This window comes from Melanerpes formicivorus, unplaced genomic scaffold (assembly GCF_026170545.1).
Source record: "Melanerpes formicivorus ecotype bairdi unplaced genomic scaffold, bMelFor1.0.p_v2 SCAF_40, whole genome shotgun sequence".
NCBI classification, from domain to species: Eukaryota; Metazoa; Chordata; class Aves; order Piciformes; family Picidae; genus Melanerpes; species Melanerpes formicivorus.
This window is the reverse complement of record NW_027142392.1, coordinates 1,676,197-1,692,837: the sequence shown is the minus strand read 5'-3', so window position 1 is coordinate 1,692,837 and position 16,641 is coordinate 1,676,197. Positions and strand designations below refer to the sequence as shown.

Below are 16,641 nucleotides of genomic sequence, written 5' to 3'. Positions count from 1 at the left end.
GCAGGTAAGAATGCTAGGAGGCCTGCCTGGATGGGCAAGGAGCTACTGGACACACTATTACTTAAAAGGAAACTCTACAGGAAGTGGAGGGAAGGACAGATAGAACAGGGGGAATACAAGGAAGCTGCCCGAGCAGCAAGAGTCCTGGTCAGGAAAGCCAAAGCAGAGTTTGAGTTGAATCTAGCCAGGGAGATTAAAGGGAATACTAAGAACTTTTACAGGTATATTAATGGGAAGAAGAAGACTAGGGAAGGTGTGGGCCCCCTCAGAAAAGAAAATGGTGACATGGTCACCTGTGATGAGGAAAAGGCTGAGGTACTTAATAACTTCTTTACCTCAGTCTTCACTGCAAGGGCCTCTAGCCACACTCCTGATGTTATGGAAGTCAAAGCCAGGGACAGGGAGGAAGAACTGCCCATTGTAAGTGCAGATCAGGTTCGTGATCATCTGAAGAACCTGAAAGTGTTCAAGTCCATGGGACCCGACGGGTTACACCCACGGGTGCTGAGAGAACTGGCAGATGAGGTTGCTAAACCCCTCTCTATTATATTTCAAAAGTCCTGGCAGTCTGGTGAAGTCCCCACAGACTGGAAAAGGGGAAACATTGCCCCCATCTTCAAAAAGGGCAAGAAGGAGGAACCAGGGAACTACAGGCCAGTCAGTCTCACCTCTGTGCCTGGAAAGATCATGGAACAGATCCTCCTGGAGTCACTACTCGCTCAAAAGAATAGTGAAGAGGTGATTGGGAACAGTCAGCATGGCTTTGCCAAGGGCAAATCCTGCCTGACCAACCTGGTGGCCTTCTATGAGCAGGTGACAAAATTAATAGATGAGGGGCGAGCAACTGATGTCATTTACCTGGACCTGAGCAAAGCCTTTGACACTGTCCCGCACCACATCCTGGTCTCCAAACTGGTGACACATGGGTTTGATTGGTGGACCACTAGATGGATAAGGAACTGGCTTGATGGCCGCACCCAAAGAGTGGCTGTCAATGGCTCCATGTCCCAGTGGAGGCCAGTGACAAGTGGAGTCCCTCAGGGATCAGTCCTGGGACCTATCTTATTCAACATCTTTGTGGGGGACATGGACAGTGGCATTGAGTGCACCCTCAGCAAGTTTGCTGATGACACCAAGCTGTGTGGTGCAGCAGACACGCTGGAGGGAAGGGAGGCCATCCAGAGGGACCTTGACAGGCTGGAGAGGTGGGCACAAGCCAACCTCATGAAGTTCAATAAGAGCAAGTGCAGGGTCCTGCATCTGGGTCGAGGCAATCCCAGGCACAAATACAGGCTGGGCAGTGACTGGCTGGAGGATAGCCCTGAGGAGAGAGACTTGGGGGTGCTGGTGGACAAAAAGCTCAACATGAGCTCTCAGTGTGCACTTGCAGCCCGCAAAGCCAATCAGATCCTGGGCTGCATCAGGAGAAGTGTGGCTAGCAGGTCGAGGGAGGTGATCCTCCCCCTCTACTCAGCCCTGGTGAGACCCCACCTGGAGTACTGTGTCCAGTTCTGGAGCCCCTATTACAAGAGGGATGTGGAGGTGCTGGAACGTGTCCAGAGAAGGGCCACGAGGATGATCAGAGGGCTGGAGCACCTCTCCTATGAGGACAGACTGAAGGAGTTGGGGCTGTACAGTCTGCAGAAGAGAAGGCTCCGAGGAGACCTAATTGTCGCCTTCCAGTATCTGAAGGGGGCCTACAGGAAGGCAGGGGAAGGACTTCTCAGGATATCAGGTAGTGATAGGACTAGGGGGAATGGAGTGAAGCTGGAGGTGGGGAGATTCAGGCTGGATGTGAGGAGGAGGTTCTTCACCATGAGAGTGGTGAAACCCTGGAATGGGTTGTCCAGGGAGGTGGTCGAGGCCCCGTCCCTGGGGGTGTTTAAGAGCAGGCTGGATGAGGCTCTGTCCAGCCTGATCTAGTGTGGGGTGTCCCTGCCCATGGCAGGGGGGTTGGAACTAGATGATCCTTGTGGTCCCTTCCAACCCTGAATGAAACTATGAAACTATGAAACTATCAACGAGTCCAAATACTCTCTAACTTTGCCAAGGCTAGCGTTAAACCATGTCCCTCGGCACCACATCTCTGCCTCTTTTAAACACCTCCAGGGATGGTGGTGCTACTCTGGGGAGGGGGAAACTTGGCAGGACCGTCAAGGGAGATAGTCCCCGGAACGGGCATTTATACCCCGTCTTTCCTTGCCTCACTCGTACCACTCTCGGAAAGGAGGCTGGTGGAGGAGTGACACACATTTGGAATTCTCTTGGAGACATTCCCTGCGAGGAGCACACTGGACGGTGGAAGGCTGGGGAAGATAACCTGCAGGAATAAGGGCGAGGACCGGCAGGGATAGGGATGGGGCCGGGGCTGGGCTGGGCGGGCGCGGAGCGCTGCAGGCTCCTTATCGGCGCCCGAGCATCGGGGCGTCGCCGCCCGTTGCCTTCAAAGAGGGCGGCGGTGACGGTGCGGCCGTCTCTCCCGTTTCAGTTCGTCCCGTCCCGTCCCGTCCCGTCCCAGCAGGAGATCAGAGCCATGCTGCACTGGGGATACGAGGAGCACAACGGTAAGGAGAGCAGAGGAGAGAGCCCGGCTCGTTTCCCGCGGGCCGTCGGGGCGGTCGCTCCTTCCTCGGTTTGCGGAGCACCGCCGAGGGCAGCTCCTGCAGGTGAATTCGGCAGCTCCCCAGCCTGGGAGAAAGCTGAATGAGCTGAAGTGCTGCCGAGGCTTCGCAACGTGAGAGTGAATGTATTTTTGCCCGGGAGCGATGCCAGACTGGCTGCTGTCAGAAGTGTTCCATCATCCGCGAGTCGGGGGCCGGGGCTGGCTCTGAGCCGGGTCGCTCTCCTTTTTGGAATTCCGTTTGCTTGTCTGGTTGGTCACTTGTGAGTGTATCGAGTGTTTGTTAGCCGGTCACACCGATAGGAGCTGCTGCGTGAGCTGTGCCTCTCTTAATTTGGCTGTGTGCTGCTTCTCTCACCCGGTGGGAAATGCTAGGTTCCAACATCGGTCATTTGAATGTATAATTACTCACCTCAGAGGAGATGCTTGGGGACTTTAGTTCTTTCATGCTTTCCTTAATCTTGTCGGTCTTTGAAGTCCCAAGATGTGCTCATCAGCAGGGTTAAAGACTTTTCTCTGTTTTGCATTGTAAGTGATGCAAACGCTGCTCCTGCACACAGACCGGCTCACAAGTCATGCAGGTGGAAACGACAGCGCTTTTGTAACTGGAGACTCAGCTCTGATTAAAAAAACAAAATAAAAAGAGGCATCACTTATGTTGTCCTTATAATGCCCAGAGAAATAAAACTCCATGGCTGTAAAAGGAAAGAGATTGATATTTGCATGTAGTACTACTGCCTGTAGGAGTGTGCTTCATGTAGACTATTAGTGAGAGTTTGGACTACTGTCTGCACAAGTCCTACCCCAGCCTTTTTGTTCCATCTTTTCTGGATAGATGTACTTTTCCTGAAAAACTGGGTGGTGGTGGATAGCAGCGATGTTGCAATGATTAAGGTGTGTTATCTACCCTTGTGCAGTCTACTCTACCCCTCCCTTGAAGATGTAAATGAGTGTTTTTCAAATTTGTTTCTCCCTGTGTTTTCCAAGGGTGCTGTGGACTTCATCTGCACTGTCCAGATAAGAAGTCCACTTTCCCTCCCTCCTCTGCTATTCTTGTCTTCTAGGAAGGGGAGGGCACAAGAATTTGTATCAGGGTGGCCCTGGACCTTGCTTGAGGCCCCCTTTCTCCAATAAAACTCTGTCTTCTGGTTGATAACTTATTTGGGGTGGAGTTTGACTTTCTCGCCTTTCTTCGAGCCCCATAGTAGCTACAGGATAGGTAGTTCTTCATCAGTCCATCCCCTTCCCCCTGCATCTCAGAGGAAACTAAAGGAGAGAGGCATGGATATCAAACATTTAAGCATTCTTCCTTAAAATCAGATTGATTTCTCTCCTTTATTTCATTTTACTGTTTGGCTGAGTAGCAGACGCAGCAGATTGCTCTAACTCTTGAAAAAGTTTTGTCTTGCATGACCCTGAAAATAGTTTCCTTGAAGCTAAGATTAATTTTTGCAACTGAGGTAGAATCAAAGTGAAACAAATCAAGTATAGTGCAGCCCTATATTGAAGTTGACCTCCTGAAGAATTGCAAAGACATCTGCATTTACTCTGAGCTCTGCATGTGTTACTTGCAGTGATAAAAGCACCGTTTGTTTTTTTACGCCAAGAGACAAGTGATTTGCCCCTTAGCAATAATAACTGCAGCATAAATTGTGTTGCATGAAGTAAACTGTCAAATATTCCACAGACATGTCTGCATATATGGCATATCTGTGTATAAGGACATGGGCTAACTTACACACAGAATTAAATAGGAAAGGTCAGGTTTGTGGCAGTCTTTTGTTGCTGGTAGATGTTTAATCACCATAGCAAAACATGATTTTAGTCATCTGAGGTAAGGACAAGTAGCAAAACAGGTACAATGTCTTTTTACAGCTGAAGTTTGTTGCTGAATAATTGATTCATGACAAAATCACAGCCTTGGGTCCTCTTTTTGTCACACTCAGATTATTTCTGAATGCAAGTCATTCATAATAATTAATGCACAATAACCATATTTATTTCTGAGATGAAGCAATGGGACCAAGTAAGTAAGCACATAACTATACTTTGCCTTTCCTCAGTTAAGGTCTACCTGAAACATTAAAATTTAATAGCAATAAGCTTTTTCTAAGCATCCCAAATCACAGCAGTTAAGCATAAATGATGGGGTGGTGCTTCTTATGAATAAAACCCTGCATCTCTAACTACAGGGCACTATGATCTAAACACGATTAAAGATGTATCAGATGCTAAGTTGTATGCAAGTAAAATATTGAGGAGCTTTCATGACTGTTTGTGAAGAGAGAAGAAAAAGTTTTGTGTTTTAAACCAAGCAGTATTTTTATCTCCTGCCCCAAATGCAATTTCCTTAACAAGTTTACTTAATGAAGTCATTAACGAAAGGTCTTTTTAACAAACTCAGGACTGAAGGTCCTTGCCTTTGTTCTGCCCAAGGGTTAAGTCTTAGGGTGGTCTTTACAAGCTACTCCTTCCCTCTTCCAGTTTTTTGAGCTGCTGAGAGGAGAATCAGTCTCTGCCCAGGTGGCTGTGCAGAATGCTTCCCCACAATGCCTGTGGGCACATCCTTCCCTGATTTACTGCTTGGGCTGTCTCAGCACCTGTGAGACTCTGAACTGCATTCATTTCTATTGAAGTGGAGGAGAGAAAACTGCTGACAACTTTTGATGTTTGGCTATTAATCACAGTGTAACCTATTTTAATTTTTTTTTTGGTCACTGTGTTTATTTAAGTGCTAAGTCATCCAAAAGACCCAAACCTACATGCTGGTTCTTAGACTGTGGTCAGTTACCTTCAGTATAGGGATTTATGAGGATTTCCAGTGATGCAGAATTTACAAGATCAGTTTCAGATGGTCATATGTAAGATTTTACTACATCCAGTCTCTCTTAGCTGATTATGCTTCTTAACCATGATAAGCCTGGAGGAAAAACAAGTGCTATGCTCTTTATAATACTGAAAGACCATTAGATCTGCAGACTTTTCCCTTTTCCCTTACCTTGCCCTCATTTCCATCCTAAACCTTGTTTTCTACCTTTGCCTTATGGAACATATTTTCCAAGCAACTTATTCCTACTTTTCTTCTATAGCCTCTTTCCTCATTATTATTTAAATACGGTTCACCAATGGTACATAATCTTACTGAGGACTCTCTGATGTTTAGTATGTAAGAACAGACACCTTACATGTCTTGTCTGTTAAGTGTGTCTTACTATCTGAGAATGACATGCCATTTTTCTTACACCCACATTCTTGATTTACAGAGGCAACACTTCAGCTGACTTTCAGCTTAGCTTGCATGGAGAGAGGAAGGTTAACTCAAGATCAGTAGTATTAACAACTTCAGTGTTTGATTTCTAGCTAACTCTAGTGAATGGTGGTGCAACTGTGTCTGGAAGGTCTACTCCCATTTATTGGCAGGAGGTGGTAGAGACGGAAACCTTGTGCAGGCAGTGCTGTTCTGAGAGTTCCTATTGTTTGCTGATTTTGTCAGCATTATGCATGTGTGTGTGTGTATGTGTTCCTGTGTAGATTCTACAGGTAAAGGATGATTCTCTTGTGTTGTGACACCTGGTTTGCAGGATTGATGCACCTGGAGGAGGTGATCAGTTGTGCAGCAATGTTTAGCTTGCAGGCAATGCCATCAAGCCCCAGGAGAGTCTGTGCCTCCGCTCAGCCTTTTTGTCTTGTTTGACATCTCCCTGTCTTGTCCAGTGTAGTCAGTAGAAAGTCTTTTGCAACCAGTGACTAAGCTATTAAAAAAAACCCTTAATGCAGGTATTTGGGATAGATAAGAGGCAATCCCTGGAGACATAATGAGACATGACATTGGGCAAAAATAGCATGCCAAAAATTTATTGGTGTACAGTGCCTGTTAGGTACTTGCTAGGATGCTTGATTTGAATGACCCTTTACTGAATATGTCTAGTCCATAGTTGAGTTGTATCTTAACTGCAATTAACTCATTAACTACCTACTGTATGTGGCCTTGCTCAAAGACCAAATAGAGTTAGATACTCTATGCAAGGTAGACAAAGGGGTCCAAGAGCTGCTGTTGCATATGGTACAGCAAAAGTAGCAGGATATTTTGATCTGTGTTTTTCCGGTGCACCCTTTTTGCATTTAGAAAGTACAAACAAGAACAATTCAAGCAGAGTTTTCTTTCATATGAAGCAAAGCGCTGCTATCAATTCAGGCTTTTCCAACGCATTGCAGGGCCTGCCCGCTGGAATGAGGTGTTTCCGGTTGCTAATGGAGACCGTCAGTCACCCATCGACATCAAAACGGAGGAAACCAAGTACGACCCCTCTCTCCGTCCTCTAAATCCCAATTATGATCCAGCTTCTGCTAAAATCATCCTTAACAACGGGCACTCCACCAGCGTCGAGTTTGATGACACCGTCAACAAATCAGGTTTGTTCCTTTCCTTTTTACTGTGTCTTCTTCAGCTGTTTCTTGAATAGAGCACATATAGCCTGGGCATGTCTCACCAGATGAGAGATTCCTTCTTTTCCCCTGCTTTTCAGCATGACACAATGTGGGAACGTATTTGGACACAGTTCTGAGGTTGCATTTCTCAGAAAGTCTGGGATTCCATGTTCACAAAGATGATTTGATCCACCTCAACCAGCTAGATGGTGCCAGCACTCCAGTTTGAATGGTGTACAACTTGTCAAATGCTGCTCTCTCTCACTGCAGATGAATCCTTTGTGTCTCATTACAGGTTCATTCCAACTGAATCGCTCAAGTCTCTTACCTGACTTTAGCTGCAGGTTTGGTTATATGTTTTTTTCCCTTTTTACAATCCACACCTGGACTTCTTGTGTCAGGAAAGAGCCAATAAAAAACCCAAGCAAAATATATCCCAAGTGATCCCTATAGAAGCATGTTTTTGAGTTGATGTTTTAAGGAGGTTACCTATTCTTTCCCCCACAGATAAACATCCCCAGTTCCTTTTCATTAGCCAGGCTACTTGTATTCACAGATAGGCAGCTTAAAAATAAAATCTTCTTTTACCATTTTTTTTAGTGGATTTTGTTCCTAACAAAGCTTAGGTTCTGGACTAAACCTATAATAGATAAAAAAGTTACTATTGTCCTCTCCGGTGCTCTTAATTACAAAAACATTAGATTAAAGCTCCCATCTTTCCCCCTTAAAAACTCTGTAATTAGCCAATGCACCAGTCCAGGCAAATTCCCAAGCCCTCAGAGGAGATACGGAGCTGTGAAGGGGGAGTAGTTAGTTTTTCAGTGAATAATGAACCTCTCTGAATGTGATTTGTAATGTGAATGCACCACTTGTGCAGAGGTGAGGTAGTTCCAACTCTGATCAGCAAAAGATGAGGACTTGCAAAACCAAAACAATGAAAAGCCCACTCATATGTGCTAAGCTGACTGGACTAGACTATTTCAACTGGAAGGGACCTACAACAGTCATGTAGTTCAACTGCCTGACCACTTCAGGGCTGACCAGCTTGGGGCACTGAACCCTCTCTAGGAAACCTGTCCTGGTCTTTGACCACTCTCTTGGTAAAGAAATGCTTCCTAATGTCCAGTCTAGACCTGCCCTGGCATAGCTTGGAACCATCACCACATATCCTGTAGATAAGATCTCAGCATCTCCCTCTCCATTTCCTCTCCTCAGGAAGTTGTAGAGAGCAATATTTTTTGTCCTCCCTTTTATTCATAAAGTTTGTATTTTAAGCTTAATTTCTCAGAGATACTTTTAAGCATATTCAGAAGAGGAAACCACTGGCAAAACAGAAACATTTTCCCATCTTCTGAGATATCCAACCCATAGCAAGAAGAACCTGGTGATAACAACACACCCTTTAGTGGTCCATAACACACTCATTTACACATAAATGCAATTTTGAAAGTCATATCCTGAACAAGTGAGAGTTCCTCTAGTATTTAAAAGAAACAGGAAGCTATCCAAGACAACTTTTGAGAAGAAGTAGAGGACTGTCTGGAGACTGAAGTCTGGTGTGAGGTTAGAGAAGTGGGTAGCAGTTCCTGTTCCTGCAGTGAAGCCTTTTCCTCTGCTTGGGTTTCCAGTGCTGACCGGGGGGCCTCTCAGTGGGACCTACAGGCTGCGCCAGATTCACTTCCATTGGGGGTCCAATGATGAAGCCGGCTCTGAGCATGCAGTGGATGGGATGAAGTATGCAGCAGAGGTAAGACTTTACATGGAATCATCTGTGCCTCTAAGCCTGTGACTAGTTTTCCATTGTGAGAATAATGTTGCTCCTCCTGTTCCCACTTTTCCTTCTCCCTTCATTTTACTGAAAGACAAGCAATCTTCCTGATGTGTTACATGTTTGGCCCTTTCTCAAAGGAGAACCTATTTGAAAGCTTTGGAGAGGATTAAAAAAGGAGTACAGAAGACAAGATCTTGATAAGAGCAAGATTTAATGTTCAAGAGTTATTTTAAACTGTATTTCACTGTCTCTTCTTTGGAGAATGTTTTCAAAGTCAGCTTCAGTTACACAAAGTTGTTTGATTTGGGGCCTGTGCAGTGTAAAGATTATGCAAGACTTAGGCATGCTGCTCACATACTTCAGACGGTAGAAGAGTTTTCTGGGGTTAAAAAGAAGTAAAAAGTGTAAAAATACTTGGTAATGGACAAATAAAAGACATAATACTAAAGAAGAAAAATGTATGCACAGTGATGTGATCAGATTTGACTGAAAATGCTATAAGAGAGAGTGGTCAGGGAACAAAAAAAATCATTTTTATAACACTAATGGGGAAAAAGTGACATTTGCAGTGTTTAAAGGCTTATGTTTTCCACAGGAACCAGGTGAGATGGAATATAAAGAATTAATAAAGGTGCTTTAAAACCATTAAGTACCAACCCCAAATTTCTAGCTGAGAAAATATATATATGTTTCCCATCTAAGAAACCAAATGGAAAGAGAAAATATGTCTGAAATTCTAGACAGCCTAAAATCCTTTCCAGTACCTGTTGGTCGGGTAATCCACCACAAGAAGCTGTCTAGATGTCGCTTTGGCTTTGGGATAAGAAACCCAGAATTAAGATCAAGGCTTCTGAGCACTGTTCACACAAAAAGAAAATACCTCAAAAGGAGACATGAAGATGGTTTCAGTGCTCACCTTCTTAAGGAAGATGCATAAAATGTCAAGAAAAAGTGTCAGCAGAATTGAAGAAAGAATTAGTGTACAGGTAAAGAAGACTGCAAGGTTCATCCTCTTAAGCCCACCGGAAGCAGAAGGGATCCATGACTCCATGCTTTGTGGCAACGTATGGTCTGATCAAGGTCTCCTCACAAGCTGCAGTGACAGAGCGGTGGTAAGACGGAATATATTCCTTAAAGAGAAGTCACAAGCCATTGAGAATGGGGCTGTACCCAAAAGTGTTTCACAGCTCTGTTTGGGGGTTTTGGTTTCTGCAGGGGTTGGTTGGGGGGGGGGGGAGGGGCGGTTGGCAAAGCTGAGAGGGAGTGTGAGAATGGGTTTTGTTTAGTTGTGGGAATTTTCTCTTTTGTTCTTTGTTGTTTGGGGTTTTTTTTTCCTTTTAAAGAAATCTACAATAAAAGTCAATTCTGAGTATCTGTTTCCTTCTTCTGTATGTAAAAATGTAATTGTTCAAAAGTTGTTCAACGTAGCTTTTGTGGACTTATAGTAGTGAGTGGTGCAGGCACAGTGAGCTCCAGGATATTAATGCACCTGAGAATGCTTGAACTTATAATATTCTTAGCAACTTTCCTTCAAGGATCCCTGAAACTGTAAGCCAGCATGTGTTTCATCATGAGCATACGTGTGTAACAAATCAGTGGGATTCCTTTCTTGCTGGAACTAATGTTTCAGCACTTTAGAGCCCAAGTGCTTAACAAACAGTAATTATATTCTGCAACACCCACTAAGAGCTCCACTTTACAGCTATGCAAAACTGAAACTCAGAGGCTAAGCATGGGTTGAGATAAAAATGAAAACAAATTTCCCACTCCCAGATCCTAATTTCGACCGTACAACTACGTTGCTTCCCATATAAAATCTTCAAAGCAACTTCCAGCTGTCCTAAATTTCTCTTACTTTTGAGGTTTTGAAGTGCTGTGTTCCAAAAGGAAGCCTTTTTTTTTTCTCCCCCCTAGAGTTCATACCAATTTAAGTCACTCAGAGCAGCTGCTTTTCAGCCCTCCTGAAGTTCAAAGTCTGAAAAGAAGGTCACCAATTTTAGAAAAGCCAATCCCATGCCCTGCTTCTGAGTCTCTCCTTCCTTATCTAAAAACTATGGGTAACCAAATTTACTAATCCGCTGAGGATTTGTGACAGTAATTAATGTTTGTGAAGTACTTGGTCTTAAGCCCTGTGTGAGTGTTTGTGCTCTCTCCAGTTTGGCAGTTGGACCGATGCTCAAGGCTGTGACGTCCTGGAACTTCCCAGGAACCAGGAGCTCCTGCTGTGGAGCATGGCCAGGATTTAGGAAACCTGGCTTAGCAGAAAGGACTGAGTTGGTATGGGGATAGACATCACAGACTTTTTCTCTCCCCACCTGGCGAGGTAGTATCTTTAAGCTACTTAAGCAACTACCACAGGACAGCTCCAGAATAATGCACGTTGGAAATGCAAATGCTCAAGTGTGAGATAATCAAGCTGCTTGGAAGTGCCTTACTACTGACAATCATAGAAAATTACATTCTGAAATGAAATTTTGATGTTCCTCTTAAACGAAACAAGGCAGAAAGGGTCAGTGCAAGTTTAATGTGCATTCCTCTGCCTATTTTCTAGCTGGTTTTACGTGGCTAATTAATGCCACTGAAAACTTGATTAAGGAGCAAGGGGAGAAACTAATAACTTTCTCATGTTTTTCAATCACTTCTTAAAATCAGCTGTACTAAAAATGGATTTGGAAGCTGTAGTTACATAAGTATAAGATAGCTTGTCTTAGCTGCTCTGTTTAAAATGTGGGAACCCGACAGCAGTTTGCCAGGCACTCTACTGTGTGGATTGCTGCTAAATTTTGCAGTCCCAGCCACCAGCAGTGGCTACTTGTATATTGCTATTCATGTGCACTATGTATTGATCAATTTCAAAACAATTAGAACACTGAGTGGTTCTGAATGGAAAAGAGCAAAGCAAAGCATTAAAACCAGTAAAGGTGTAGCGTTAATTTGTGACTATTTGAGTTCAGCGAGAGTTGATGCTGTCTGTGCCTCTTGCTTTTCAGCTTCATGTGGTCCATTGGAACTCAGAGAAGTATTCCAGTTTTGTTGAGGCAGCTCGTCAGTCAGACGGATTAGCAGTCATGGCTGTGTTTCTACAGGTAAGGAAAGAATGCCTCAGCTCTCCTAATAAATCAGCATTATGAACCCAAAGAGATAATGGTGATGGCTGCTATAATTATTGCAAAGGAGACACCTGTTTTCTATGGGCATCAAGTCATACAGTTTCCTTCATACTGTTTGCTTGGAAGCTGATCTTGGTTGAAAATTAAAGATATCAGATTAAGAGATTTTTCAAGACAGTGAGACTCCTCAGTTTGCCTAGTCTATACTCCTATACAACATAAGATGTGGAGGTTATCTCTGCCCCTGGATGGATCCCAATAACTTGTACTTGACTGTGAGGTTTCTTTAGGAGGAGAATCTGACTTAGTCAAATGCATTTGTGCTGAGGGACATGGAACTGCTGAAGCAGGTCCAGAGGAGGACCATGGAGATGATCAGAGCGCTGGAGCACCTGCCCTATGGGGAATGGCTGTGAGAGTTGGGGATGTTCAGCCTGGAGAAAAGAAGGCTCTGGGGAGAGCTTACAGTGGCTTTCCCAGTACCTGAAGAGAGCCTGCAAGAAATCTGGGAAGGGACTGTTTACAAAGGCATGTAATGATAGGATGAGAGGGAATGGATTTAAGCTTGAGGAGGGTAGATTTAGACTGGATATTAGGAAGACATTCATTACAGTGAGGTGGTGAGACACTGGAACAGCTTGCCCGGGGAGGTAGTGGATGCTCCCTCCCTGGAGGTGTTCAAGGTGGATGAGGCATTGGATGACCTGATCTAGTGGAAGGTGTCCCTGCCCATGGCAGAGGGCTTGGCACTAGATGATCTTTTAAGGTCCCTTCCAACCTAAACCATTCTGTGATGCTACAGTTCTTACACATTCTGAAATCCTAGTTCTTTCTGAAAAATAATGAACAGAAATGGGAGAATTTCCTTGTAGTTGTTATATACCTTTTAACCTTTCATCTGTTTTAAGATGAAACTAAACTTTTGCAACACCTTCATTAAAGAAGCAGATGGAAACTTCACACATGATGAAGGACAGGGCTTTGGTCAGATCTCTGGTTTCTGTGTAACTGCCACAGCTTCCTGGGGTGCTGGCACAGTCATGGAGACGTTGTGAGCAGCTGCTTCAGAACTGCTCCAGTAATTCTGTCTTGCCAGTTTACATTATGAGGGTTCAAGGAATGTTTTGCTGGATTTCTTAGCACAAAAATTTGAACAATTTTTCACTGTTTGAAGCAATTTACATTTCAGAGGCAAGCCTGCAATTTTTAATATCCTGCATGAAAAGGAGTTGGGGCTGTTCAGTCTGGAGAAGAGAAGGCTCCGAGGTGACCTAATTGTGGCCTTCCAGTATCTGAAGGGGGCCTACAGGAAGGCTGGGGAGGGACTTCTCAGGATATCAGGTAGTGATAGGACTAGGGGCAATGGAATGAAGCTTGGAGGTGGGGAGATTCAGGCTGGATGTGAGGAGGAAGTTCTTCACCATGAGAGTGGAATGGGTTGTCCAGGGAGGTGGTTGGGGCACCGTCCCTGGCGGTGTTTAAGACCAGGCTGGATGAGACTCTGGCCAGCCTGATCTAGTGTGGGGTGTCCCTGCCCATGGCAGGGGGGTTGGAACTAGATGAGCCTTGTGGTCCCTTCCAACCCTGACTGATACTATGATACTATGAATTGCTTTTATTCCCCTACAGTGTAAAGTCTGTGAGCCTTTTGGAGCTGAAGTATTGTCAGGGTGTATCGTCTCTATGACCGGTACTATCAAGCAGCTAGTCACAGTCTCATAATCACAAAATCCATCAGATCTCACGGTCACTTAAGTAAAATTATATAAAACAGTTTCATTTTGCATTTTCTTTTTGATTATTTATTTTTGCTGTTTTTCTCTGGAGCTTAAACATTTGTTTTTCATTCTGTTGGCTTTTTTTTCCTCTGGTGTTAATAGATTGGTGAATGCAACCCTCAGCTGAATAAGATTACTGACCAGTTGGACACCATCAGAATCAAGGTGAATGAATGCTTCTCAAATAATGCTAATATTGGTGATTGCTTTGGGGTTTTATTGGTAAACTGGCCAGTATTCCCAGTACCTTTGTGTTTCCTGGTCCCTAGTTTCAGTGCTAACTACATCTAACTCTGATTTGGGACAGTTTAGGAGCATTCTGATTAGGCACAGTTGAAAACTAAGCAAACAATGAATAGTTTTTATGCAGCAGGAGAACAGTGGAAAAAGCTAATTCCAGAACCTAGTCTCTGACAAATGTGTTGCCATGAGAATAGTAGCAGGGGAAGAACACACTTTATGGCATCATCAGAAGGACAGTGGCTTGCCTGCTGTGATCATCCAGGGTACTGCCAGCCCACCCCATAGTGGAGCAAACTCTACCTCATTTGGCATCATTTATCTTGGCCTCTTGCTTTTAAATAGTATTGCCCTTTTTTCCTTTCTTTTTAGATAGATTTTAAGGAATAAAATGGCAAATATATTTAATTTATAATAACAAGGGTCTTTTCTTCCCCTCCCCAACACCAACCTTTTGTTTGTTTCTTTTTTCACAGGGTAAAAAAGCACTATTCACAAACTTTGATCCTAGCTGTCTGCTTCCCAAGTCCCTAGACTACTGGACATACTTTGGCTCTCTCACTGTTCCACCTCTTCTTGAGAGTGTCATCTGGATTGTTCTGAGAGAGCCCATAAGTGTTTGTTCTGAACAGGTATTTTTTTGACTTTTCATTGCTATAGAAATGTTGCTTCTGTGAGACCTGAAACTGTAAATGCCACCCAAAAATACATGTTTTGCAGAACCTGGCATTACACACATTATCAAATTTCCAAAGGATAAAGTGTCTTTATACATATAGGGTCTTGTAGTGATAGTACAAGAGAGAATGGATTTAAGCTTGAAAGGGGCAGATGTAGACTAGGTATTAGGAAGAAATTCTTCACACTGAGGGTGGGGAAACACTTGGAACAGGTTGCCCAGGGAGGTCAGGAATGCCTCCCTGGTTGGATGAGGCCTTCAACAACCTGGTCTAGTGGAAGGTGTCACTGTCCAAGGCAAGGGTTTTGGAACTAGATGACCTGTAATGCCCCAACCCATTGTATGAATCTGTGAATCTCTTGTTAAATGAAGCTTCAGGGTATAAACTGATGCTGCAACAGTGACACCCAGTGGGCTGATCCTCTTAGGTACAAAGGGTTTTCCCCACTGAAGACAAATATCTTTTCATCTTGGATGCTGGCAAGTATGTCACCTGCAGAATCAATGTTCTGGACACGCTGTAATCCTGAATATTCTTGTATTTTTTTTGCTCTTGGTGCAATGTGCCATACAACGTAATGCTGTATCATCATGGAATTATGTTTGTGCAGTTCTACCTTTGTTAACCTAGAAGGAAGTATGGTGGTCTATATAAAGTGCAAATACTGGAAATGGTAGAAACTTAGGCTGGAAATCAGACTCAGTTTACCAAGCTTTAGACTTAGAGCTCTAACCTGCTGAGTTCAGCTTAAACAGAGAAGCTTAGGCTGAGGTATGAATAACCTGTTCTGTGTCTTCAGAAGGGAAAAAATTTGGAAACTCTCCTGATTTGAGTAGATGTAAAAAAATAGTAACTAGAGAAGCTTCCTATAGCACTATACCTACTATTCCAGATTAACTGGGAATATACTCTTTGAACAAGAAGACCTACACAGGTACACATAAAAAGGATCTTAAATGTTTTGCACAAAACATTTCAGAATTGTCAAACTATAAAGTCAAACTAAAATCATTGAAAGTCAGGTTATGGAAGAGACAATGTGAATATGTGAAACAAACAATCCTTCTGCACAGCTTCATTCTGACACATTTGGGGAGATTTTTCATGGCACTCATCATTTTCATTTGCAAGGACAGAAATGCTGAAAATGCCATTCCCCACACGGCATAGAAAAACATATTTCCATTCATCCTGAAGTAAAACATGACAAATATCTGGAATGTTTACTTACCTGCTTTTTCATTAGGATGAGCATGGGGGTTTTCTGCTGAACCTTATGTCTCTTTTGATTGCAGCTAGCCAAATTCCGCAGCCTCCTGAGCACTGCTGAGGATGAGGTCGCCTGCTACTTGCTGAGAAACTTCCGGCCTCCCCAGCCTTTGAAGGGACGAGAAGTCAGAAGAAATTGAGAAAGTAAAGCCAGAGTAGTCTCCTTCTGAAAACAGAGGCTGAATTCATTGTAATAGTTCATCTACTTTGTGATTTTCTTGGGGGTTTGTTTTGTTTTGGTGTTTTGGTTTGTTTTGGGGTTTTCTTTTGTTGTTGTTGTTTTGGGTTTTGTTTTTTTGGGGGTTTTCTTTTGTGAGTTGTTTTAACCAATAGGTGTTGTTTAATTCCTGGTTACCATGCAGTCATTTCTCATAGACAAGCATGTCCTGAGTTGTTGCAGGTTCATCAATGCTAACAGGCTGGACTGTGTTTGAGCGCCTTGGTTTGGGAGGGCTGAGGCGTTGGCATTGCATGCACAGAGGGCAGTGCTCATCCTGAGGGTCAGATATGGTGAAAGAGTCGTTCAGAATTTGGCACCGAATTGCTGAACAAGATCCCTGATATTACCAACAGTAAAAGATGTTCTGGGGTTGTTATTCTGGTCTCATAACATTTAGTTTCTCTGTAAGACCTGACACTACAATTCTCAAAAAGGAAGAAATATTTCAAGGCCAATACAATCACATTGCTGACTTCTGCAATTCCATACTTACCTTCCTACAAAGAGCAGCAATGACTAACAGCA

At 43.8% G+C, this 16,641-nt stretch overlaps 1 protein-coding gene across 1 annotated transcript in view; it reads left to right on the top strand.

Annotated features, from left to right (window-relative positions):
• Positions 1 to 2,442: 2,442 nt before the first annotated feature.
• LOC137451190 (uncharacterized) overlaps positions 2,443 to 16,641 on the top strand; it is a 54,513-nt gene continuing 40,314 nt past the window's right edge. Inside the window, 7 exon segments of the mRNA XM_068158495.1 lie at positions 2,443 to 2,564; positions 6,836 to 7,033; positions 8,677 to 8,795; positions 11,810 to 11,905; positions 13,810 to 13,872; positions 14,424 to 14,579; positions 15,923 to 16,040. Coding sequence (XP_068014596.1) covers positions 2,534 to 2,564; positions 6,836 to 7,033; positions 8,677 to 8,795; positions 11,810 to 11,905; positions 13,810 to 13,872; positions 14,424 to 14,579; positions 15,923 to 16,040 — 781 coding nt within the window. The 5' untranslated portion in view covers positions 2,443 to 2,533.